This window comes from Diaphorina citri, unplaced genomic scaffold (assembly GCF_000475195.1).
Source record: "Diaphorina citri unplaced genomic scaffold, Diaci psyllid genome assembly version 1.1 scaffold348, whole genome shotgun sequence".
Classification (NCBI taxonomy): domain Eukaryota; kingdom Metazoa; phylum Arthropoda; class Insecta; order Hemiptera; family Psyllidae; genus Diaphorina; species Diaphorina citri.
This window is the reverse complement of record NW_007377783.1, coordinates 29,991-56,902: the sequence shown is the minus strand read 5'-3', so window position 1 is coordinate 56,902 and position 26,912 is coordinate 29,991. Positions and strand designations below refer to the sequence as shown.

At 38.8% G+C, this 26,912-nt stretch overlaps 2 protein-coding genes across 2 annotated transcripts in view; both read left to right on the top strand.

The window, feature by feature from the left end:
* LOC103507871 overlaps positions 1-4,036 on the top strand; it is a 17,940-nt gene extending 13,904 nt beyond the window's left edge. Inside the window, exon 2 of the mRNA XM_008472387.3 lies at positions 3,334-4,036. Coding sequence (XP_008470609.1) covers positions 3,334-3,337 — 4 coding nt within the window. The 3' untranslated portion in view covers positions 3,338-4,036. The remainder of the gene's footprint in view (positions 1-3,333) is intronic.
* Positions 4,037-10,963: 6,927 nt separating this feature from the next.
* The window catches only part of LOC103507877 (leucine-rich repeat-containing protein 26-like), a gene marked incomplete at its 3' end in the record, with an annotated part of 43,339 nt that continues 27,390 nt past the window's right edge, over positions 10,964-26,912 (top strand). Inside the window, exon 1 of the mRNA XM_017443515.1 lies at positions 10,964-11,054. The remainder of the gene's footprint in view (positions 11,055-26,912) is intronic.

Sequence of the window (26,912 nt, the reverse complement as noted above, 5' to 3'; positions counted from 1 at the left end):
ATAGTAATAAAAAAAGGTATAAGGGACGGGCTATTGTATTCGCTTCGGTGTCGTCTGTCTGTCGGTCTGTCGGTCTGTCCCCATAGAAGGAGTTATCCAAACCTGGTCGACCTATATATCAAATTAAAGGTCTTTTTACCAGGAACACGAAAATGGTGGTGCAAATTTTGTCCAGAAAACCATAAAGCCAAAAAACCAAAAAAACTGGTTTTTGGGGGATTTTTTTCACATTTTCTCACACAAATGAGCTCTGATCTCGAAATTTGTCGCGACGACCTATGAACTCAAAGCAAGAAAGTTTTAGGTAACACTTCAGTCGATCATTTAAGACCGGTTATAGCGTCACCTATGTTAAGCTACGCCGAGAAAGTCCAATAAATGGATGGGTGACTTAAACATTATATTGGGAATAAAGGGAGAACGGGCTAATTAATTACATGAAAGTAAAATCAAAAAATCAAATCAAGAATGATAATAAACTGAATATTAAACAAATTAGGTAGGTACAAAAGTATTCCAGCTTGTTACTTTTTTTTATTACTTTCATATTTTTTTATATTTTTAAGTATGTTGTTATTCTATAATTATTTTTGTAATATGTAGGTAGGTACATAAAATTATATTTCAATAAAGAGGTACTCTATTAAACTGTTGGTATACTGGAACAACTTGTTCTAAGCTGACAGTCCAAATAATATTGTTGTTTTGGAATGCGTAAAATATGTTCAATTTTTAATGTGAAAAATAACCAATATTTACCCTTAAATTTCAAGAAAATTATCAATCAATCCCGAAAATCCCAATAATCCCGGGATTGGATTCCCTAATTCCAAATAATAGTTTATAATACCTATTAGTAGGTAGATTTTGATGACATATTTATGAGAATTATTAGTAAAGGACTCACAAAAGTTGTTTTTTTTTTATGTTGTATAGGTAAAAAAGTGTAAGTTTTGTATATAAAAAAAAACTTTGTGAAGAAGCTCTCTGCTTTACCAATTCATGTCTTGATTTGATTTGTATTAAAATTGCTTTAGTTATTTAGGTTAATATAAAAAAAAAATCTGGTGTGAACATCACACGACTTTCCTTATCCTATTGAATGATCCTTATTTGGGTGTTCTGTTGTAACATTCACAATATCTCTAACCGTTTAGTCAGTATAGCTGAAAACCGCCAAAAAACGGTCGAAACCCGCCAAAAAGCGGTCAAAATACCACCAACCGCAGCAACTATTTTAACCAAACGTTTCGTGTCGCATCCTTGTCACATTTGAAAGATACAATACATCGCCACCTCCATTATAGTTATAGGTATAGCTACTAATGTAGACAAACATATCGACACCATCGTCATCATCATTAGTGAAGGGAATGTCAAATCTAATTGACAGGTTTGTGGTGTGGGTCCGAGTGGGTGGTATTTTACACGTTTTGTACGAAAACTGTTAAGTTGTTAACTTTAGTTCCTAAAATACCACTCAATAACTCAATTTGAACAGGTGAGGAAAGACTTTGTTTCACCTTCGTTTCATATTTCACCTAGACCGCCTAGGGTAATCTCTACCATTTAAACCCGGCGAACCTAATGAAATATGTAAGATCTTGTTTAGACTGCTGAAGTAAAGGGACTTTTCCGTCCTATCCGAGCAAGATAAACAAGGCATATTCTATTCTATTCTATTCTTTTCTATTTAGTTACCAATGATCACCGACGTTATGTACATACTCCTTCAGAGGCCCTCTTGGTCAATGGACGCTCCCAATTTCAGGCAGATCTTTTAAGATCCGTTAATTGCCCCGGGTCTGCGGCGCGGCGGTGGGATCTGCGCCAATTCCTATGATGTTTACTTGAATATGAAGTCAAGTGTTAGTTGCCTGTTTATTGTGTTTATGAGTTCATGTTTATTAATATCAAGTCGAGTGTTTTGCCTGTATATTCCTCCAGTTTAATTTCAAGAAAATTATCAATCAATCCCGAAAATCCCAATAATCCCGGGATTGGATTCCCTAATTCCAAATAATAGTTTATAATATTAGTAGATTTTGATGACATATGGGAATTAGTAGTAAAGGACTCACAAAAGTTGTTTTTTTTTATATATATATTGTATAAAAAAGTGTAAGTTTTGTATATAAAAAAAAACTTTGTGAAGAAGCTCTCTGCTTTACCAATTCATGTTTTGATTTGATTTGTATTAAAATTGCTATAGTTATTTAGGTTAATTAAAAAAAAAAAAAAATCTGGTGTGAACATCACACGACTTTCCTTATCCTATTGAATGATCCTTATTTGGGTGTTCTCTTGTAACATTCACAATATCTCTAACCGTTTAGTCAGTATAGCTGAAACCCGCCAAAAAGCGGTCAAAATACCACCAACCGCAGCAACTATTTTAACCAAACGTTTCGTGTCGCATCCTTGTCACATTTGAAAGATACATACCAAATTTCAATTCTCTAGCGTTCTCGAGATATTTTGTTTACAGACAGACACACACACGGACCAATGGCTGAAACTTTGGATTTAGGCTCTAGGGACCTCAAAACGTGTTTTTGCACTAAAATCTGACCATCGAAAATTTGACCCGATTACATTACTTTCCTTCCTATAGGATAAGGAAAGTAAAAAAGGCTATACGTACCTGCCTATAATAATACATTTTTTATTTGATTTTCAGATTAGAGCTAAGATGAAGATCTCGATTGATTTAGTAGGCAGATTATCATTCCTTGGGTACCTGGCTGGCTGGGGGACGTTAAGGGAGTAGACCAGCTTAGTCTGGCTGAGAGTCGTTAAACAGAGAGTAGACCAGCTTCGTCTGGCTGAGAGACGTTAAACAGGGAGTAGGCCAGCTTTGTCTGGCTGGTTTTGCACACATCAGTGGAAAATCTCATCTCATCAATGAGTTGCATTGATTTAGTAGGCAGATTATCATTCCTTGGGTACCTGGCTGGGGGACGTTAAACAGGGAGTAGACCAGCTTAGTCTGGCTGGGGGACGTTAAGGGAGTAGACCAGCTTAGTCTGGCTGGGAGACGTTAAACAGGGAGTAGACCAGCTTCGTCTGGCTGGGAAATGTTAAACAGGGAGTAGGCCAGCTTTGTCTGGCTGGGGGACGTTAAGGGAGGATACCAGCCTGAAATTTCCCTTTGGTAAATAAATAGGAAAGATTGAGTGCGCGAAAGGAATGAACTCGTAAAATTCTTGTAGCCAAAACCAAATGTCAGCCCAAACCAATCACCAGGGCTGACTGAGAGGCTGACGAAAAACGCCGACCTGTACATGGGAAAAGGTGAAGGAAGAGACGAGGTACATGTGGGGATTTCGAATGGTGATTATGTAAACCGGCTCCCGATGGATCACTTGAGTTAAGTAACGTTGCACGTGGTTAGTACCTACCCAGGTAGCCAAATAGGTGACTATCTGGACAATGACATATGATGCTGGCTTTTCCCGGACGGTTCCACCCAGGCTGTGTGAGATGGGTATGGGTAGATCGTCTTCGAATGGACGGTATAGACCCCGTCACTGAAGCCCTTAGTGATGCTTTTTCTTCTTCCTTATCAGGCAGAGCCTGTCAGGTCAACCTGATAGTGTATGGCCGGGCACTATATCTATAAGTATCTAGGTAAATTGATACTATAATCTATTCTTGGTTTATTCTTTTCTACAAATTTTATGTTGATTTTATTGTAATTATAGGCATATCTTAAAATTGTATGTACCTACATATCTACCTAAACCTTTTTGTAAAAAATAAAAATACGTCTAGGTATAAAAATATTATTATTATTTTTAATATATCTGTGTAAATTACGTTTAGTGTGTAAACAAACAAATGTAAATAATAAAATAAACTTAAGGGTGCCAATATCAATCGTTGGACTTTTATTGTACACAACCATTGATAAACGCACCCTAAATTGATATTTTTATAAGATAAACGTGTACTTCGTCTAAAACAGGGGATGTACATTTGACTAGTCAGTCTTCTATAAAAAAAATATACTTATTTTCATTTGTATTATGGAAAATGTGGACTATGTTTATTTACCAAGTGTGAATGTATGTACGGTGTCCCGCGAACGACTGTTGATGCAGGACCTAAAGGGCTAGCAGGAAAACCTATTTGGTCGGGTAAAATTTTGGTATTTTTGCGATTATGGAAAATGTGGACTATGTTTATTTACCAAGTGTGAATGTATGTACGGTGTCCCGCGAACGACTGTTGATGCAGGACCTAAAGGGTTAGCAGGAAAACCCATTTGGTCGGGTAAAATTTTCAACAGGAGCGGAGTTATTCAGGATTTTCTGTTTTTCGAAATTTTTCGTACTTTGTCCTCTTAAAACGCTTATATCTTCTGAACTAATAAAGATAATGAAAACCTGATTGCACCATTGAAAAGGAAACAAAATTAGCAATGTGAACACAAACACACTTATTTATTTCTAGACTAGTGGTTGACCCGTCCTTTGTACGGGACCACCACCAGATAGGTACCTACATAAGACGTGTAGATACTTTTATTTCTGTTTTGATGTACACATCATGTGTATTACTTAGGGTCACCCATTTAGGCAAAGTCTCAGCTTAGGTAGAAGAATCTGAGTGAGGTCTACAGTTCACAGAACCACTAGTTTAAAAGTGTCCAAAAATTGAACTTTTTTTATTCTTGGTCGAAAATTTTCTATCTCAAAATACTCCCCGCCGTGTAATCAGGAATCATATAAACTATAAAGTATGAAAAAAAAATGCATTATTTTTGGAAGTCCGCATTACTAGTATAGCTCGCTATACTGTAGTAATAGAAAGTAAAAATCCAGACGAAGAAAAATTCGTTTCGTGCAGTGTAAACGGGCTGCTACAGCTATCATTCAAACAAAGTTCTGGTAGATTCGTAAGTATAAGCCTAACCCATCGCTTTTAGGGCTGTTTGCCCTTACAGCCCTACACCTAAGCCTCAATACGACAGTTCTGGTAGAAGCAAGACTGATGTGATGTGATTTGGGAAATCTGGAAAGGAAGTGATAAGCTTGTTTCAAGAGAAGTTCAAGAAAACCTTGCTTGAAAAAATTCTCTTTGATGTGCTTCCAATCTGGAAATCCAAGCATGTTCCTGGGCGCCATAAGTGGATTATCAGGGGCTTTGGATTTCCTTTTGCGAGGAAAGTTTTTCATCCGAGCCAAGTTGAGTGAAGAAAAGGATACATTTTTCATCCGTTAAGTCAGTGGAGTAGCCTGGTTTTGTCCTTCGCAGAAAAGCGCTGTTTTCGCAGATAGCTTTTGAAACACGTAATACATACGTTCAGTTCAGGTTCAGACAGATATCTCAGATGTTTGTTTATTTTCCGATGGTTTCAACCTTCTCAGTTTATTTGTGTTTTGTTGAGTTTTCTTGTTCTTTTTTTTGAACTTTTATTTTAACCTTTATTATAAGACAATTCACAAGAAACCCATTAATAACATCAGGACAAAAGAAAAACCATAAGCAATTCTTTAGAATTTCACATATACGCATATTTTCAATTCAAATTTAGGGATTTTCATATCCAGCACTGCAGATTCTGCTACATATCTACTTGAGACTATCAGTAATATCACTATAGTTGTTGTCAGCCTCATTGGTATTCTCGGTGCAGAATGCTACATTATTATTTCTTCTGCTTTCTTCCTGCATTCCATCTTCATTTCACCTATATTTTTTCATGATTTCCTCCTCCTCTTCCTCTACTTCTTCAATTACTTCTTCCTCCAACTCCTTCTTCTTTGTTTTTGTTCCCCTCATTGTCTCTCTACTTAACCTATCTTGGTATACAAGAATACACATTATATCTTCTTTCATATTATCATCCATTTTCTTTTGCTCTTCTTCCTCGCCATGTAGATTAACTCATATTTTATCTCGTGCATTTTTTTTCTCTTATTTATTCTTTCTCGAAATTATGAGAATTTATTTCCTCGGATTTTTTCCTATTGTCTCTTCTTTCTTGTGATCTTTCCTCGTTTTCTTTTGTTACGTTTTGATTTAGAGTTTCAAAATAGCTGTTACGATTACGATAGTGCCATGGAAGTTTGCTGGATCCTGAAAGCTGTAACCTGACCTAGATAATGCAGAACTGATGCTTTCTACATACTTTATAGGTTTTTTATGTACCTGTTATTATTATTATTATTATTATTTTTAATAGTGTTGTTAGTGTGGGTCAGGGATTGATTCCTTATGTTGAAGGAAGACAATGAAAATGGACTGGACAGTTTTGTATGTAACCCTGCTGGGGGTATTACGTCCTTGGGATGTGCTAGTTCCCAATGGCCGATGGATCAGGGTATTACGTCTTTGGGATGTGCCAGTTCCCAATGGCCGATGGATCACTCAAGTTATCCTATTAACAGCAGGACAGTGTAATAGTGTATTTATTAGGATACACAGCCTCAGGATCAAGAAGCAACTGATGAGGACCTGATTCAAATGCCAGCAAAAAAGCCGACAATGGCCGATGGATCACTCAAGTTATCCTATTAACAGCAGGACAGTGTAATAGACGTAATAGTGTATTTATTAGGATACACAGCCTCATGAAGCAACTGATGAGGACCTGATTCAAATGCCAGCAAAAAAGCCGATTTCAAAATGAAGACCGCTCATCAATAATGTGCTAAGTGCCAAAAAGTTCAAACTGAAATAATGAGGTTTTTCTTCCTGGTTTACCACGGGCACATACCACTACCACCATCTTTCGGGATTTTTTTAATTTTTTTGGAACGTTGTGGAGCTTAGCGAGTTTTACAGAGTATGTTCACTGGTACATAGAACGTGAATCCGTACCTAACTCAAATTTTATATTTTTGGCGCTTAGCACATTATTGATGATCGGTCTTCAAATAGACAAGATCAACTTTTCTTCAAATAGGTATAGACAATCGATTCTCAAGTAATAAAAGTCATGTGAAAGTTATAAGACAATATGTGAAATTAAGAAGAAATTGTGTAAAACAAGAAGCAAAAATGTCACAGAGAGTTGACGTTATGAAAACTTGTTTATTGCAATAAGGAAATTTTGCACAACTCTGCCCTCGTACCGTAATATTGCATCGAACTCATCAAACGGTGAGTCTTTCAACCTTCATCGTGTCCGTTGCTGGCAAAATCAACTGGTCTATAATAGAAACACACTATCACGTCACATGAGCTCACGTGACCTCACACCGTAATATTATCCCCCGGTTCCCCATTTTCTTAGTGTGTCCCCCATTGCACTCCCTTCCCCTAGCTATTCAGAAAGCAATTTTAATATTTACTAGATTGTCTAGTGATGCATGTGTAATGTGTATTTATGTTTACATATCAGTCTTCCCCTAGCTATTCAGAAAGCAATTTTAATATTTACTAGATTGTCTAGTGATGCATGTGTAATGTGTATTTATGTTTACATATCAGGATTCAAGATGGAGGAATATTGTTGTAACTTTGTGACGTGATAACATGCCAGATGTGTATTTATGTTTACATATCAGGATTCAAGATGGAGGAATATTGTTGTAACTTTGTGACGTGATAACATGCCAGCAAGCTTTGTATCCTTGCAACCTCTTCTACCTTGATACTGCTTTCGAATTGACAAGCTCGCGAGGGTTTGTAAACTTGATAAACATCTCCAGACGAGATTTTGTGCTTCCGATTTTTCATTTCTGGGATAACATGCCAAGCTTTGTAACCTTGCAACCTCTTCTACCTTGATACTGCTTTCGAATTGACAAGCTCGCGAGGGTTTGTGAACTTGTTAAACATCCCCAGACGAGGTTTTGTGCTTCCGATTTTTCATTTCTGGAGGTTCTTTGATAACTTCTGTTTTAGGCTATAAGCAGTGTCTAATACCAGAGGTAATACGGTCAATCGAACATCCCCAGACGAGGTTTTGTGCTTCCGATTTTTCATTTCTGCAGGTTCTTTGATAACTTCTGTTTTAGGCTATAAGCAGTGTCTAAAACCAGAGATAATACGGTCAATCGGTGTCGATCGACATTGACTGGATTGCTGGAACACGCTCACACTATAAGAAGGAGGGAAGAAGAAGAAGGAAAAAGAGGAGGAAGAAGTAAAGGAGGTAGCGTTACCTCACTCCTGAGGTCGTATTATATCCCTGCTTCCTCTAACTCTAACCCCTCAGCCAATTCCTCCCATCTGCCAATTCCCCCTCTCAGCTTTGCAGCCAGAGTAATATTTCAATTTCAATTTTGTAAATAGAAAACATCACAAATCAGATAATACCCTGCCCTCTCTCTCTCCCCCCAATCCATTTCGCTGTCTAAACAAAATGACGTAAAAGGAAGGGGGATTGCTGGAACACGCTCACACTATAAGAAGGAGGGAAGAAGAAGAAGGAAAAAGAGGAGGAAGAAGTAAAGGAGGTAGCGTTACCTCCCTCCTGAGGTCGTATTAAATCCCTGCTTCCTCTAACCCCTCAGCCAATTCCTCCCATCTGCCAATTCCCCCTCTCAGCTTTGCAGCCAGAGTAATATTTCAATTTTGTAAATAGAAAACACAAATCAGATACTATCCTGCCCTCTCTCTCCCCCCAATCCATTTCGCTGTCTAAACAAAATGACGTAAAAGGAAGGGGGGCAGATAGAGGGAGGAGGAGAAGGAATATGGAGGGAAAGGGTGGGGAAGCACATACATAATTGATATGGAAAACGTTAAAAGTATCTACTGTCGAACGCAGCAGAATTCACGAGAGTTAAAATGGCGAGTTTCACCGAATGACTTCATTCGGGAATTTTCACAACAAACCCCTCTGTTCAGATAATCCATGACGGAGTCCACACTGGCGGATGATGGAACAAGGTAGCGCGTCTGCCTTGCAAGCGCTGGGTCGCGGGTTCAATTCCCACCCGGGGCGAATTTTATCCTGAACGGATAAGGTTCGTTCTCGGAACGGCTGGCTTTTTTTCTATCCTGCTTCTCTCTTCGCTTTCGGGACGATAAGACCTTCGCAGTTACAGTTCCCTCTATGAAACTTAAAAAAAAAGAAAAAAAAACATCAGTCCTGACTTTACTATTAATTTCAAAAAGGGGTCCCTGTTTGGGCACTTTTCCCCTGGCCTGTCTGTCATGACATGCAGAAAAATAGAAATGAAAACAGAGGGAGGGAGGGAAAATTGAGATGAAGACTGAGGGAGAGAAAAAACAAGGAAAAAAGTAGAGGGAGAATGAGGGATAGAAGAAGGAGGAGAAGAGAGAGAGAGAGAGAGAGGGAAGGAGGGAGAGAAAAGAGAGTCAGAAAGAGGGACACAAGAGGGAGAGAACTGAGGAAGGAGTGATATACTCACACAGGGAGAGAGAAAGAGAGAGAGAGAGACGGAAGGAGAGAAAAGAGAGATGGAAAGAGAGACACAGAAGAGAGAGAAAGAACTGAGGAAGGAGTGATATACTCACACAGGGAGAGAGAAAGAGAGAGAGAGAGACGGAAGGAGAGAAAAGATAGATGGAAAGAGGGACACAGAAGAGAGAGAAAGAACTGAGGAAGGAGTGACATACTCACACTGGGAGAGAGAGAGAGAGAGAGAGAGAGAGAACTGAGGAAGGAGTGACATACTCACACTGGGAGAGAGAGAGAGAGAGAGAGAGAAGGGGAGGGAACGTCAAGGGAAGGACTCTCACATGGTATTTCCCTTGTTAATTAAATTTTGTGTTTATTAACGAGTAGCTGTGTGCTAAAAAAAAGTTCCCATTGTATTATGAGAGTATGTGTAGTACTTACACTAGAATAGAAAGCTTTTGTTATTGCCCTCTCTTTAGGGGCCTTAGAGGAGCACCGAACCTCTATTTATTTAATTTTATTATTATTGTTGTTAAAAATCTGGTGTGAACATCACACGACTTTTTTTTTCCTTATCCTATTGAGTGATGCTTACTTGAGTGTTAATCTATTGTAAATTTCACAATATCTCTAACCGTTTGGTCAGTATAGCTGAAAACCGCCAAAAAGCGTCCGAAATGCCGCTAACTGCAGCACCCATCCTAACCAAAAGTTTTGTGTTGCATCCTTGTTACATTTGTGGACTACATACCAAATTTCAAGTCTCTAGCTCATACCGTTCCCGAGATATTATTGAATTACACCAAAAATCGCCAAAAAGCGACCGAAATGTCGCCAAGTGTTGCACAGATCTTAACCAAAAGTTTCATGTTGCATCCTTGTCACATTTGCCAGCTGCATGCTCTTACCGTTTACGAGATATTTTGTTCACAGACAGACAGAAGGACAGTGGCTGAAACTTTGGATTTAGGCTCTAGGGACCTCAAAACGTGTTTTGGCACTAAAATCTGACCATCGAAAATTTGACTCGATTACATTACTTTCCTTCCTATAGGATAAGGAAAGTAAAAAACAACTTTTGTGAGTCCTTTACTACTAATTCTCAATTGTCACCAGCCTAGTTAGCTTAGTTGGTAGTGCGTCTGCCTTGTAAACGCTACTTTCCTTCCTATGGGATAAGGAAAGTATTCACCCCTTTTTTTTTTTTTTTTTTTTTTTTTTTACAAAGTTTTTCTTTTGGGGTTCAGGTTCTGAGTTCAAAGTTCAGAATTATTGGGGATTGTACAGAAAACAATAACTTGCAAAACAAAGAACTAAAATATAGCCTCGAACAGTTTCTGGTTTCTGCAATTCAGCCATAACCTAACCCATTGAGCCAGCCTAGTTGGTAGTGCGTCTGCCTTCTAAGCGCTAGGCCGCGGGTTCGATTCCCGCCCGGGGCGGATTTTATCCTGATGGGATAATGTTCGCTCTCGGAACGGCTGGCTTTCTCCTAATATCCTGTCTTCCTTCTCTCTTCGATTTCGGGACGATAACACCATAGCAGTTACAGTTCCCTCTGTAAAACCTCTTATTATAACCCATTGATTTCCCAATAGGTACCCACGTCCCATTTTTCTAATGGTAGTTTCTCTATTTCCCTTGTTTCAGGTATGTTTTTCAAGTTTGGATCAACGGTTTATATGAACGGATCAATCAGCAGGGATTAAATTTGCATCGAACTCGTCAAACGGTGAGTCTTTCAACCTGCATCGTGTCCGTTGCTGGCAAAATCAACTGGTCTATAATAGAAACACAATACTATCACGTCAAGTGAGCTCACGTGAGCTCATGGGGAGTCAGAAAGATGTAGTTCAAAGTTTTCCCATAATATTGTAGGCAATTTCGTTCAGGACAGCTGCACTACTATCACGTCACGTGAGCTCACGTGACGTGATAATAGTGTGTTTCTACCTCAAGGGTTCAGGTTAGGGTAAAGGTTTGGGTTAGAAGTTATCCGTCGATGGAAATAGAAAGTCGATAGAGCGCGATGCAAAGTTCAGTTTAAAAGTTATAATATCTCAAGGGTTCAGGTTAGGGTAAAGGTTTGGGTTAGAAGTTATCCGTCGATGGAAATAGAAAGTCGATAGAGCGCGATGCAAAGTTCACGTTGAAAGTTATAGTTAAAGAAGTTTAATAAATAAGTAATAGTTAAATAAATAATGTTAATTGTATTTTTTGAATATTAGCATTGAATAAAATAAGCAAACAGGATTCTTTCTATCACAAACAGGACATAAAATTAATATGTATTATGAATTTATGACGATTAAAATAATTTCACTTTGTACCTGTGTCAAAGCAAATTGTGCATTGTGAATTATGTAACGCATAGATTTCTTTTCTTATTGAATCAGAGGTAAGTTTCTTCTTCCTCTTCTTCTTCTTCCTCCTCTTCTTCACCTTTCTCTCTCTTCCCTTTCCACAATCACTTTGTCTATCATTAATTTCACCATTACCTTGTTGTATTGTCCTTTTAACTTTTCTTTCCTTTTTTATTAACTTTTAATTTTTAAAATATAAATTTTAAAAGACGAGAAAGAGAGAGAGAGACACGGAAAGAGAGAAAAGAGAGATGGAAAGAGGGACACAGAAGAGAGAGAAAGAACTGAGGAAGGAGTGACATACTCGCATAGGGAGAGAGAGAGAGAAGGGGAGGGAACGTCAAGGGAAGGACTTTCACATGGTATTTCCCTTGTTAATTAAATTTTGTGTTTATTAACGAGTAGCTGTGTGCTATTTGCGAGGAAAGTTTTTCATCCGAGCCAAGTTGAGTGAAGAAAAGGATACATTTTTCATCCGTTAAGTCAGTGGAGTAGCCTGGTTTTGTCCTTCGCAGAAAAGCGCTGTTTTCGCAGATAGCTTTTGAAACACGTAATACATACGTTCAGTTCAGGTTCAGACAAATATCTCAGATGTTTGTTTATTTTCCGATGGTTTCAACCTTATCAGTTTATTTGTGTTTTGTTGAGTTTTCTTGTTCTTTTTTTGAACTTTTATTTTAACCTTTAGTATGAGACAGTTCACAAGAAACCCATTAATAACATCAGGACAAAAGAAAAACCATAAGCAATTCTTTAGAATTTCACATATACGCATATTTTCATACAGTTCACAGAACCACTAGTTTAAAAGTGTCCAAAAATTGAACTTTTTTCAATTCTTGGTCGAAAATTTTCTATCTTAAAATACTCCCCGCCGTGTAATCAGGAATCATATAAAGTATGGAAAAAAAAATGCATTATTTTTGAAGTCCGCATTACTAGTATAGCTCGCTATACTGAAGTAATAGAAAGTAAAAATCTAGACGAAGAAAAATTCGTTTCGTGCAGTGTAAACGGGCTGCTACAGCTATCATGCAAACAAAGTTCTGGTAGATTCGTAAGTATAAGCTTAACCCATCGCTTTTAGGGCTGTTTGCCCTTACAGCCCTACACCTACGCCTCAATATCATGCAAACAAAGTTCTGGTAGATTCGTAAGTATAAGCTTAACCCATCGCTTTTAGGGCTGTTTGCCCTTACAGCCCTACACCTAAGCCTCAATGTGGGGCTTTTTGTGTACGACAGTTCTGGTATAGAAGCAAGACTGATGTGATTTGGGAAATCTGGAAAGGAAGTGATAATACGACAGTTCTGGTAGAAGCAAGACTGATGTGATTTGGGAAATCTGGAAAGGAAGTGATAAGCTTGTTTCAAGAGAAGTTCAAGAAAACCTTGCTTGAAAAAATTCTCTTTGATGTGCTTCCAATCTGGAAATCCAAGCATGTTCCTGGGCGCCATAAGTGGATTATCAGGGGCTTTGGATTTCCTTTTGCGAGGAAAGTTTTTCATCCGAGTCAAGTTGAGTGAAGAAAAGGATACATTTTTCATCCGTTAAGTCAGTGGAGTAGCCTGGTTTTGTCCTTCGTAGAAAAGCGCTGTTTCCGCAGATAGCTTTTGAAACACATAATACTACGTTCAGTTCAGGTTCAGACAAATATCTCCGATGTTTGTTTATTTTCCGATGGTGTCAACCTTCTCAGTTTATTTGTGTTTTGTTGAGTTTTCTTGTTCTTTTTTTGAACTTTTATTTTAACCTTTAGTATAAGACAGTTCACAAGAAACCCATTAATAACATCAGGATATACATTTTTCATCCGTTAAGTCAGTGGAGTAGCCTGGTTTTGTCCTTCGCAGAAAAGCGCTGTTTTCGCAGATAGCTTTTGAAACACATAATACACACGTTCAGTTCAGGTTCAGACAAGAATTTCACAATACGCATATTTTCAATTCAAATTTAAGGAATTTTCATATCCAGCACTGCAGATTCTGCTACATATCTACATGAGACTATCACTATTCTTTAGGATTTTACACATACGCATATTTTCAATTCAAATTTAAGGAATTTTCATATCCAGCACTGCAGATTCTGCTACATATCTACTTGAGACTATCAGTAATATCACTATAGTTGTTGTCAGCCTCATTGGCAAACCCTGATTATGCTAATCAAAGGCTGATTGTGCGAATCAAAGGCTGATTATTATTCAGAGTAGGAATTTTAAACAGCTGATAAGATGTTGAAATTGCAGAGGTAGGTACGTGAGTATTTGTTACGCTGATAAAAACATAATGCCAACGTCAGTGGTGCAATGATTGTAGTGGTGCAGTGCTTGTAATGGTGTAGTGCTTGTAATGGTGTAGTGCTTGTAATGGTGTAGTGATTGGTGCAGTGCAATTCAGATTCGGAGGTTGGTGGTTCGAGTCGACGACAAGGCGTAAACTTTAGCTTCAATAGATTAATCGAGGAACGACATTTGTGACAAGCAGTCATGCTTAGGACAGACAGTAAAATGAAAGTTCCGTCGTGATTTAAGTTCGCCCCCGGCGAGAATCGATCCCGCGGCTGACGCTCTTCCTTCTAAGCCTTAAAAGCCCAAACAAGGCTGGCGCCATGGCTCAAATTTTGTTCTCCATTTTAACGTTTTGTTATCTTAACATTGTTAAGTGCTAAACAAACCCTGATTATGCTAATCAAAGGCTGATTGTGCGAATCAAAGCCTGATTATTATTCGGAGTAGGAATTTTAAACAGCTGATAAGATGTTGAAATTGCAGAGGTACGTGAGTATTTGTTACGCTGATAAAAACATAATGCCAACGTCAGTGGTGCAGTGATTGTAGTGGTGTAGTGATTGTAATGGTGTAGTGCTTGTAATGGTGTAGTGATTGGCGCAGTGCAATTCAGATTCGGAGGTTGGTGGTTCGAGTCGACGGCAAGTCGTAAATTTTAGGTAAACTTTAGCTTAAATAGATTAATCGAGGAACGACATTTGTGACAAGCAGTCATGCTTAGGACAGACAGTAAAATGAAAGTTCCTTCGTGATATAAGACCGTGAAGTGAGAATAAAAGACAAAATACAAGGGATCGGCAATTTTTCCCCACTTTTTCAGGTTTATTTTCCCCCGTTCATCCAGGTTTTCCATTTAGACAGGTCCCACTTAGACAGTTTTGACCGTACTAATTTTTTGCTTACAAAGTATTTATTCAGAATTGGGGATTTATTGTGCAGAAAACAAGAACTTGCAAAACAAAGAACTAAAATATTGCCTCGAACAGTTTCTGGTTTCTGCTATTCAGCCATAACCTAACCCATTGAGCCAGCCTAGTTAGCTTAGTTGGTAGTGCGTCTGCCTTCTAAGCATGTACAGAAAACAAGAACTTGCAAAACAAAGAACTAAAATATTGCCTCGAACAGTTTCTGGTTTCTGCTATTCAGCCATAACCTAACCTATTGAGCCAGCCTAGTTAGCTTAGTTGGTAGTGCGTCTGCCTTCTAAGCGCTAGACCGCGGGTTCGATTCCCGCCCGGGGCGGATTTTATCCTGATGGGATAATGTTCGTCCTCGGAACGGCTGTGGCTTTCTCCTATCCTGTCTTCCTTCTCTCTTCGATTTCGGAACGATAAGACCATAGCAGTTACAGTTCCCTCTGTCAAACCTCTTAAAAAAAAAAGAGTTTATCATTTACATAAGTTTGGTTTTGCAGATGTCTACTTTTCCAATGTGAGACGGGTCTAATGATTTTTTAAGAGGTCAAGGGGAGTCAGAAAGATGTAGTTCAAAGTTTTCGCATAATATTGTAGGCAATTTCGTTCAGGACAGCTGCACTACTATCACGTCACGTGAGCTCACGTGACGTGATAATAGTGTGTTTCTACCTCAAGGGTTCAGGTTAGGGTAAAGGTTTGGGTTAGAAGTTATCCGTCGATGGAAATAGAAAGTCGATAGAGCGCGATGCAAAGTTCACGTTGAAAGTTATAGTGGAATGTGTTATTGAAAACATGTGCCAGAATGTTATTGAAAACAAGATTATTAAATTTAAGGAATTTACATAGGATTTTTATGTAAATAGGTAATATAGGTAGGTATGTACCTACTCGTATAGTACATCATATTTTACACAAGCATAATAATAATAATAATAATAATAATAATAGTAGGTAGTGCTTATTTATACTGCTCGCATAGGACTGAAAAGTCCCTTTACTCCAGCAGTAAGCTACTACTATTATTGTGGTCAAATTCTCAAATTATATGAGGATAAAATTTCATACCTCGGCTGGGATTGAACCCACGCCCTCCTGTTTACCAGGCGAGCGCCTTGACCACTACACCACAGGGCTAAGTAAATGCTCTTTTAGTTAGATTGATGCTTACTGCTCTGATTAAGAATCCCGAATTCCAGCCTACTTAGCTTGGAGGGCATCAGCGCGTCTGCCCTGTAACTGCTAGGTCGCGGGTTCGATTTCCGTCCGTTGGCGGATTTTATCCCAAACAGTTAAGGTTCGTTCTCGGAACGGCTGGCTTTCTCCAATCCTGTCTTCCTTCTCTATTCGCTTTCGAGAAGATAAGACCTTAGTAGTTAGTAGTTACAGTTCCCTCTATCGTTAGTATTACACCACCGTCACCACACAAATATGAGGTCATAGGAAAGTCCCATCTGACATCAAAACAAAACTGACCTAGTCAAGACAACCAAATATTATATAACAGAACTAACCTGGACAAATATAACTAACCCAAGAAAGAAGAAGAAGAAGAAGAAGAAGAAGAAAAAAACAAACAAACAAACAACAACAACATAACTAAACTAACCCTAGTCAAGACAAACATAACTAACCCTAGCTAAGACAAACATAACCAACCCTAGCCAAGACAAACATAACTAACCCTAGCCAAGACAAACATAACTAACCCTAGCCAAGGAAAACATAACCAACCCTAGCCAAGACAAACATAACCAACCCTAGCCAAGACAAACATAACTAACCCTAGCCAAGACAAACATAACTAACCCTAGTCGAGACAAACATAACTAACCCTAGCCAAGGAAAACATAACTAACCCTAGCCAAGACAATGAATCTAACTTACCACCCTCAGACACCATACCGGAGAGATTAAGGCGAAACGTGCACAACATGCTGCGTCCGAAATACAAAACTGCTCGGGAATCAATTTACTAGAAAAGAAACACAAGGAGATGAAAGACGAGGAAGAGGAAGAGTAGGAGAAGAGGTCGGAAGGGTAGAAGAAGAGATGGAAAAGAAAGAAGGAAAGGAGGTGGGCAGAGTAGAAGGAGTAGGAGAGGACACGGAAAGGAAAGAAGTACAAGATGAAAGAAAGAAACATGATAAAGAAGAAAAAAAAACCATTAGTGGAAATTAAGTAATAATTTAGACGAAAAGGAGAAAGAAGGAGAAGACGAAGCAGGTGTTTTGTAGGAGGAAGGAGAAGAGGAGGAGGAGGAGAGAGAGGAGTGAAGGAGGAGAAAAAAAAATGCAATTTTGTATACAAGTTCTTCATCTTCACGTAGCTTTGTAGTAAATTTCTTTAAACCTTCCTTTATTATCTCTATTTCCCTCCTTTCTGTCTCTGCACCTCTATTCCTTTTCTTCTCCTCCTCCTTCTCTTTCATCTTCACCTCGACCTCCCTTCTCCTCCTGCTCTTACCCCTGCGACCGAATTCCGTCAGTGGTCTATTTTATTTGTTTTTTTTTTTCTTCTTCTTCTTCTTCTTCTTCTTCTTCTTCTTCTTCTTCTTCTTCTTCTTCTTCCTCTTCTTCCTCTTCCTATTCCGTTTTTTCTGTCGTCTCCTAAAGTGGTTGTAATGTCTCTGGACACAAATTCTTTTTTAACATTTTTTTTCTTCTCCTTCTTTTCTTAAGTTCTTTTTTTTTTTTTCCTTTTACCATATTGCTTAACAGTAGTCGGTACCTAAGTTCTTTTTGGAAAATTGCATTACCATTTTGTTCTCTTATCGTATTTAAACATTTTGTTGCTGTTGGGGAATTCGAGTGGGGAATTGGTTTTGATGTGTTCTTTTGCTGTGTACCTACTTGTGTAGGTGGGTTTACGTTGTTGTTTTCCTGGTATCTGGTATTTCTTCTTCGCCTTCGCCTTCTCTTCTTCTTTTTATCCTTTTTCGTCGTCTCCTTATCCCTGTTTTACTTACCTTTCTTCTCTTCCTCCTCCTTTTTCTTCGTCGTCGACGTCTTCTACTTCCTCTTCTTATCCCTGTTTTACTTACCTTTCTTCTCTTCCTCCTCCTTTTTCTTCGTCGTCGACGTCTTCTACTTCCTCTTCCTGATTCTCCTTTTTTTTCCTCCCCTTTCTTCTTTATCGTTGTCTTCTTCTCCTTTTACTTCCCTTTCTTTTTCTTCTTCTTCACCTCCAGTCCTCCTTTTTCTTCTTCGCGAGATTCTTCTTCTTTTTGCTTTCAATGAAATAGAAGAAAAAATCGTGGCACAGTTTCCATAGAAAAAAAAACTTTCCTTTCTGCTAGAGAACGTGTAAGAAATCTTTACATTTAATATTACAGTCTGGAGAAGTACAGTTTACACTTGCAGAGATTTGCACTGTAGAAATTCCTGTTTACAGTTTGTCGTGTTATTGTGTTCTATCGATGGCATGCAGTTCAGTGACGTAGGATAGATAGCACATATTCAATTCGGATAAAAGAATTCAGATATGAAACTGTCCAAACCATATGTGAAATTCCTGTTTACAGTTTGTCGTGTTATTGTGTTCTATCGATGGCATGCAGTTCAGTGACGTAGGATAGATAGCACATATTCAATTTGGATAAAAGAATTCAGATATGAAACTGTCCAAACCATAATATGTAGTCTTAGAAAGACGCAGGTCTGTCAGACGGTGTGGGCGTAAGTGGCCTGCATAAAGAGACTTTTTAGTTCCAATTTATCAGTAAAAATAAGCACTCCTTCTTCTTTTTCTTCGCCTTTTCCTGTATACAGACGGGGTCGGCGTTTTTCTTCAGCCTTTCAATCAGTCCTAACTAGGGTGATTGCTTTGGGCTGACATTTGGTTTTTGGCTACAAATTTTACGAGCGGATGCCCTTCGCACTCAACCTTTGCTATTTCTTTAGCAAGGGGAATTCTAGCCTTAAATTAGCACTAACACTAACCCTGGGAATTTCCTTGGAAACCAAAAATATAGCGAACCTAGCTCCCCTACCTATCCCCCAACTTTTCTTGTTACCTCCTATTACTTTTCTTGTTACCTGATTGTTATTTTAGGAACTAAGAACTATGTAGGTTGGTAGCTAGGTAATTTAAAAGTAACTAATTTTAATTTTAACCTGACTAATTGTTATTTTGTTTGAAGAGGTTTGACAGAGGGAACTGTAACTGCTATGGTCTTATCGTCCCGAAATCGAAGAGAGAAGGAAGCCAGGTTAAAGAGGTTTGACAGAGGGAACTGTAACTGCTATGGTCTTATCGTCCCGAAATCGAAGAGAGAAGGAAGCTTTTTTAAAGAGGTTTAACAGAGGGAACTGTAACTGCTATGGTCTTATCGTCCCGAAATCGAAGAGAGAAGGAAGAGAGGGATAGGAGAAAGCCAGCCGTTCCGAGAACGAACATTATCCCATCAGGATAAAATCCGCCCCGGGCGGGAATCGAACCATTTTAAAGAGGTTTGACAGAGGGAACTGTAACTGCTATGGTCTTATCGTCCCGAAATCGAAGAGAGAAGGAAGCCAGGGTAGCCAGCCGTTCCGAGAACGAACATTATCCCATCAGGATAAAATCCGCCCCGGGCGGGAATCGAACCCGCGGCCTAGCACTTACAAGGCAGACGCACTACCAACCAAGCTAACTAGGCTGGCTCAAGGAGAAGAGAGAGATAAAGAGAAAGCTTTCGCTTTCATATTCCCTCCTGCTCTACTATGTCTCCCTCCCTCCCTATTTCATTTCTTCCCCATCTTCACCCTATCTTAGTAATTTCTAATGCCTCTCCTAGCTCATTCCCCTCCTATCTTATTCTCCCTTTACTCCTCCCCTCCCCTCCTCTTATTTCTCCTCCTTATTCCCCCCCCCGCTTTTGAATGGGGCTAGGGGGACGCGTGTTCCTAATGAAGCACTTGTAAAGGCACTTCATAGTTCGCCCTCCTTCTGCCTGTAGGGCCTCCAACCTTATTTTTTTATTCTTTAAAAAGATGAGTGTTCCACCGCCGCACATACCACTATTTTTTTTTTTTTTTTTTTTTTTTTTTTTTTGGAACGTTGTGGAGCTTAGCGAGTTTTACAGAGTATGTTCACTGGTACATAAGAACGTTAATCCGTACCTAACTCAAATTTTATATTTTTGGCGCTTAGCACAAACATTAGGTATTGATGATCGGTCTTCAAATAGACAAGATCAACTTTTGGACGATAAAACCATAGCAGTTACAGTTCCCTCTGTCAAACCTCTTATTATAACCCATTGCTTTCCCAATAACCACGTCCCATTTTTCTAATGGTAGTTTCTCCATTTCCCTTGTTTCAGGTATGTTTTTCAAGTTTGGATCAACGGTTTATAAGAACGGATCAATCAACAGGGATTAAATATCAACTTTTCTTCAAATAGGTAGACAATCGATTCTCAAGTAATAAAAGTCATGTGAAAGTTATAAGACAACATGTGAAATTAAGAAGGAATTGTGTAAAACAAGAAGCAAAAATGTCACAGAGAGTTGACTTTATGAAAACTTGTTTATTGCAATAAGGAAACTTTGCACAACTCTGCCCTCGTAATGCATCGAACTCATCAAACGGTGAGTCTTTCAACCTTCATCGTGTCCGTTGCTGGCAAAATCAACTGGTCTATAATAGAAACACACTACTATCACGTCACATGAGCTCACGTGACCTCATGGGGAGTCAGAAAGATGTAGTTAAAAGTTTTCCCATAATATTGTAGGCAATTTCGTTCAGGAGAGCTACACTACTATCGCGTCGAGTGAGCTCATGGGAAGTCAGAAAGATGTAGTTTAAAGTTTTCCTTTAATATTGTAGGCAATTTCGTTCAGGAGAGCTGCATTACTATCACGTCACGTGAGCTCACGTGATGTGATAATAGTGTGTTCAGGTTAGGGTAAAGGTTTGGGTCAGAAGTTATCCGTCGATTGGAAATAGAAAGTCGATAGAGCGCGATGCAAAGTTCAGGTGAAAAGTTATAGTGGAATGTGTTATCAATGAACGAGTTTTGTACATAGAAACATATGTCGAGCAAGTCAGAAGTAACATATGTAAAGTATAATGGAAAATGCTCGCTGTGTATATCTCGCTGCAAATAGCTAAGAGTTTTCCCATTAGATTAGATGAATATAAGGAGGAGGAGAAGGAGGAGTAAAGAAGGAGGAAAAGAAGAAGAGGAGGGGGCGAAGGATACATTATCAGTAGAAGGAGGAAGAGGAGTAAAAGAGAAGGGGGCGAAGGATAATGACAAAGGATCAGTAGAAGGAGGAGGAGAGGAAGGAGGATGAGGAGGAGAAAGAAGAGAAGGAGGGGGTGAAGGATAATGACAAAGGATTAGTAGAAGGAGGAGGAGAGGAAGGAGGATGAGGAGGAGAAAGAAGAGAGAGAGAGAGAGAGGAGTAAAGGAGGAGGAGGTTCTAAATTCAACTTTTTTACTTTCTTTTTTCAACCTTTCTGTCTTGCGGACATGCCCTTTCGATTCGTCGGAGAAACTGCGTCGATGAAACAGCGAGAAATAGAAATTGCGTGCCTTGCCTTATGAATTATGGATGCTGAATGGATTGTGCCACTAATTTATGAAATTTGATCTGACCGGGATTCGATTTTGGGATCAAGTGGAGTAGAGAACTCATCATATACCTTTTGGTTTCACTGGATTGGTCAAGGGTAAAAGCTTTGCCTTATAAGCTATCCGTGCCAACCGAAGTGAATATTAGAGAAACAAAATGTCACTGATAGAGGGAACTGTAACGGTAACTACGGAAGTCCCGAAATCGAAGAGAGTAGGAGGACAGGATAGGAGAAAACCAGCCGTTCCGAGAACGAAGCTTAGGATAAAGCTCGTCCCTGGTGGGAAGACTTATGACAATCCATAAGAACATCGGTGGTCGGGTTTTTGTAAACGATATGTCGTAAGACCAATAAATAATTAGGTACCCAACCAAAAATGTAGTCGGTTTAAGTTTAACTCTCGGATAAAGCAATCTAGTGTTTCATCGCCGTTTTTATTTCGTAGCAATGAAACAACTGCTACATCAGACTCCTGTGGTCTGTGTCGTAGCATACCCATCCCGTAGTATCCCCTCTCATCAGATGGGCGAGAAGACACACAATACTTACTTCTCATTTAGGTGCTAGGTCAACACGAGAACACCAGAAAGTAATCCGTTGGTTGATTGGTTAGAAATAGAAACATCATTTTCTATTCTTAATATAGGCATGAATAAGAAATAAGCAGGAAAATAAGGAAAAACACAAGAAAAGGAAGAATGAGAGGAGGAGAAGAAGAGGAGGAGAAGAAGAAGAGAGGATGAGGAGAGAAGAAGAATTTTTCCATTACATTTTATCTTGCTTTCCTGTCTCTTCTCCTGTTCCTCCTTCTCCTTCATCTTCTTCACTCCAATCTTATCCGGCTTTTTATTTCAATATGAAATTTATTATTTATTATTCTTCGTCCCTCTTCTTCCTCCTCCCTCTTTTTCTTCCTCTATTCTATTTTCTTCTCTTCCTCCACAGCTACATTATTTTTTATCTTAGTGTAATGAAATTTATAAGCCTACTGGCAGGGGTGTAAGATGTAAATACTAAATATTTTCTTCTCTTCCTCCACAGCTACATTATTTTTTATCTTAGTGTAATGAAATTTATAAGCCTACTGGCAGGGGTGTAAGATGTAAGTACACAGAAGACAATTTTAATAGATGGGGGTCCTTTTAGGTTTTATGTAACACTCTCTTCATTTCATGTAATGGATTCGTTTCTTTCTTCTTTCCCCTCTGTTTCTTTTTCCTCTTCTGCTTCTTCTTCTTCATTTTCTTCTTCTTCTTCTTCTTCTTCTTCTTCTTCTTCTTCTTCTTCTTCTTCTTCTTCTTCTTCTTCTTCTTCATTTTCTCCTTCTCCTCGTCCTTCTTTTCCTAGAGGTTCTCTTTCTACTGCTCCTCCTTCTTCCTTATTTTCAATATTTTATCCTTCTCTTGCTCCTACTATAGGATCTTCTCCTTCCTCTTGTTCTCCTCTTCCTCCGCCTTCTGTTTCTACTTCTTCTTCTTCTTCTTCTTCTCTTTTCAATATTTTATCCTTCTCTTGCTCCTACTATAGGATCTTCTCCTTCCTCTTGTTCTCCTCTTCCTCCGCCTTCTGTTTCTACTTTTTCTTCTCTTCCTCTTCTTACTTTCCTTCTCCTACAACTCTTCCTGCTTTTCATCTCCTCTTCCTTTTCCTCCATATTCTTTTCGTCTTCCTCTTCCTTCCCCCGTCAACACATCGGGAACAAGATTAGAACAATCGTGAAAGCGGGAGAATACTGTTTTCCAGTGTTCAGAAACCTCCTACAACTCTTCCTGCTTTTCATCTCCTCTTCCTTTTCCTCCATATTCTTTTCGTCTTCCTCCTCCTTCCCCCTTCAACACATCGAGAAGAAGATTAGAACAATCGTGAAAGCGGGGGAATACTGTTTTCCAATGTTCAGTAAATCACTATCTGGTTTACATTCAGGTTTTTAATTCTTCAGACCTGAATATTTCTTCTGTTATTGTTTGTTGCTTGGTTCATTGCTTCTCACAGGTCTCGAGGCTGTTTAGGTTTTAATTCTTTATTTACTACTGCCGTCAGTCGTCAGTTCATTTAGTGCATGGGCTTCGGTGTAAACTGTTATGGCTTCAAGTCGATATTGTTATTTTGTACCTGAGTGCACAATTCAGCTATTGAGATGAAGACTGGGGGAGAAAAAAAAACGAGGAAAAAAGTAGAGGGAGAATGAGGGATAGAAGAAGGAGGAGAAGAGAGAGAGAGGGAAGGAAGGAGAGAAAAGAGAGTCAGAAAGAGGGACACAAGAGGGAGAGAACTGAGGAAGGAGTGTTATACTCACACAGGGAGAGAGAGAGAGAGAGACGGAAGGAGAGAAAAGAGAGATGGAAAGAGGGACACAAGAGGGAGAGAACTGAGGAAGGAGTGATATACTCACACAGGGAGAGAGAGAGAGAGAGAGAGAGAGAGAGAGAGAGACGGAAGGAGAGAAAAAAGAGATGGAAAGAGGGACACAGAAGAGAGAGAAAGAACTGAGGAAGGAGTGACATACTCACACAGGGAGAGAGAAAGAGAGAGAGAGACACGGAAAGAGAGAAAAGAGAGATGGAAAGAGGGACACAGAAGAGAGAGAAAGAACTGAGGAAGGAGTGATGATGAAATCCGCCCCGGGCGGGAATCGAACCCGCGGCCTAGCGCTTACAAGGCAGACGCACTACCAACTAAGCTAACTAGGCTGGGATTGATGCTTACTGCTCTGATTAAGAATCCCGAATTCCAGCCCAATTAGCTTGGAGGGTAGCGCGTCTGCCCTGTAACTGCTAGGTCGCGGGTTCGATTTCCGTCCGTTGACGGATTTTATCTCAAACAGTTAAGGTTCGTTCTCGGAACGGCTGGCTTTCTCCTATCCTGTCTTCTTTCTCTATTCGCTTTCGAGACGATAAGACCTTGGTAGTTAGAGTTTCCTCTAATATCATTACAGCACCGTCACCACACAAACAGGTCATAGGAAAGTCCCATCTGACATCAAAACAAAACTGACCTAGTCAAGACAATAAAAAATTATATAACAGAACTAACCTGGACAAGTATTCATAACAAACCCAAGATGAAGAAGAATAAAAAAAAAACACAACTAAACTAACCCTAGTCAAGACAAACATAACCAACCCTAGCCAAGACAAACATAACTAACCCTAGTGGATTAGTAGAAGGAGGAGGAGAGGAAGGAAGATGAGGAGGAGAAAGAAGAGAGAGAGGAGTAAAGGAGGAGGAGAAGAAGAGAAGGAGGGGGCGAAGGATAATGACAAAGGATCAGTAGAAGGAGGAGGAGCAGAAGAAGAAGAAGAAGAAGAGAAAGAGGAGTAAAAGAAGAAGAGAAGGAGAAGGCGAAGGATAATGACAAAGGATCAGTAGAAGGAGGAGGAGGAAAAAGGGAGAATGAAGAACACAAATAGTAATACTCTTACTTATCTTGATATGAGTTGCAACTTACAGGATGTAACTGCGATGGTCAAAAGTTTGGAGAAGAAGGAAACGAGAAGAAGAAAGGAGAGGAGGAAGATAAAAAAAGAGGAGACGAAAGGAGAAAAAGAAGAAGGACTTTCATATAAGAACCCAGGAGAGAGGATGGGCAAATTCTAGGAATATTCAAGAACCAATCATTAAAGGATTGTGTTCGAAGGGAACTTGTCAGACATTTTAATTTGCTCTCCGAGCACTTTATTCAAATGTTACAAATCCGGCTTAAGAGATATTGTGTATCTTCATATAGCTATTAGAATAATAATTTTACGAGGTATTCCAATTATAAAATGTTGGTTGTCACTGCATAATCTACATACTATATTTTATTGTTGTAGTATGTTTTAGATTTTTGGTAGATAGATACCTACGTACGTCCGTATACTTTGGTATCCTTTATCCAAAAACACGAGGAATTCATATTGGAATTCACGAGGTTGAAAATGTTGAAATTCTGAGAATCAGGAGATCATAATATTTGTGTGTGTGTTTTTGAATACCCATCCTACTGCCTTCAAAATGAGAGATGGTCCATACTTAAAGGACTTCAAACTAAGACCAGCGAGGTATGCATAATTGATAAGTCTGATAAGTGACATGTCAAACTAAGAAGGATTTCACATCTAGACTGCAACTTGTAGTATATGGCAGTTTTCATGAACTTTATAATATTGAAAATCCTGGTGAGGACTTGATGAGGTTTTGGAGTACTGAAGTGGCAACCAAATCCTCAACCAGACAAACCAGTTCAGTGACTTTAGTCAATAGTTAGCTTAATATAGGAACTCATGTGAAGTCAATAAGTATGGTTAGGTTACCATGGAAACACATGGTAATCTTTATATTATAAGAACACATGGTATTAAGGTCTCTTCTTCTACTTCAGGGAATCCACTAGGTAAGTACTAACTAATATTAAGTACCTAATCAATAACATCTACGTGTTTTAAGTGGAAATGACGATTTACCTACCTACTTAGTATGTACCTACGCCTACGGCCCAGATACAAAGTTATCAACTTTCAATTCAAACCTCTTATTTTCTCAAGTCAATATCTGACTTCTGAGAAACAGAAACAACAGATACCTATGTATCTGACTTTAACAAGTACTCGTATATCTAACTTAAGTAGTGCTTTATTTAGACTGTCAGCTTAGCACCTACAAGTTATTCACTTATTCCATTATGCCAACCGCTAGCATTTTAATAGAGCACCTCTTTATTGGCATTATTGGTACAATTTTGTTTACAAATCAACAGAGAGAAGAAAGTGAACACTATTGAATACTTTATTAATAGACATTTCAGGTGAAAATCGAGGAACTTTAAAAAAAAAAAAAAATCAGCAAAATTTGTATCTTAGAGTACCTAACAAGTACTCGTATATCTAACTTAAGTAGTGCTTTATTTAGACTGTCAGCTTAGTACAAGTTATTCACTTATTCCATTATGCCAACTGCTAGCATTTTAATAGAGCACCTCTTTATTGGAATTATTGGTACAATTTTGTTTACAAATCAACAGAAAGAAGAAAGTGTACATTGAGTGGAACACTATTGAATATTTTATTAATAGACATTTGAGGTGAAAATCGAGGAACTTTAAAAAAAATCAGCAAAATTTGTACCTTACTTAGAGTACCTAAAACGTAGAAAATTGAGTAAAATTTCAGGAACATTGAGAAAATTGAGTAAAAATTGAACAACACAGATTTCTTGGTTATTTTACCATCTAAAAATCTTCCAAGATCCAGTTGTGTGAGCTGCCAGCAGGAATTCTTAGCTACAGGTTTAGGTTCCCATTCTCACTCCTCCACGGTCTGACTTTCAAGTCTTTTATATTTTCTGTCCATTGTGTTCACTATCTGGTTTACATTCAGGTTTTTAATTCTTCAGACCTGAATATTTCTTCTGTTATTGTTTGTTGCTTGGTTCATTGCTTCTCATAGGTCTCGAGGCTGTTTAGGTTTTAATTC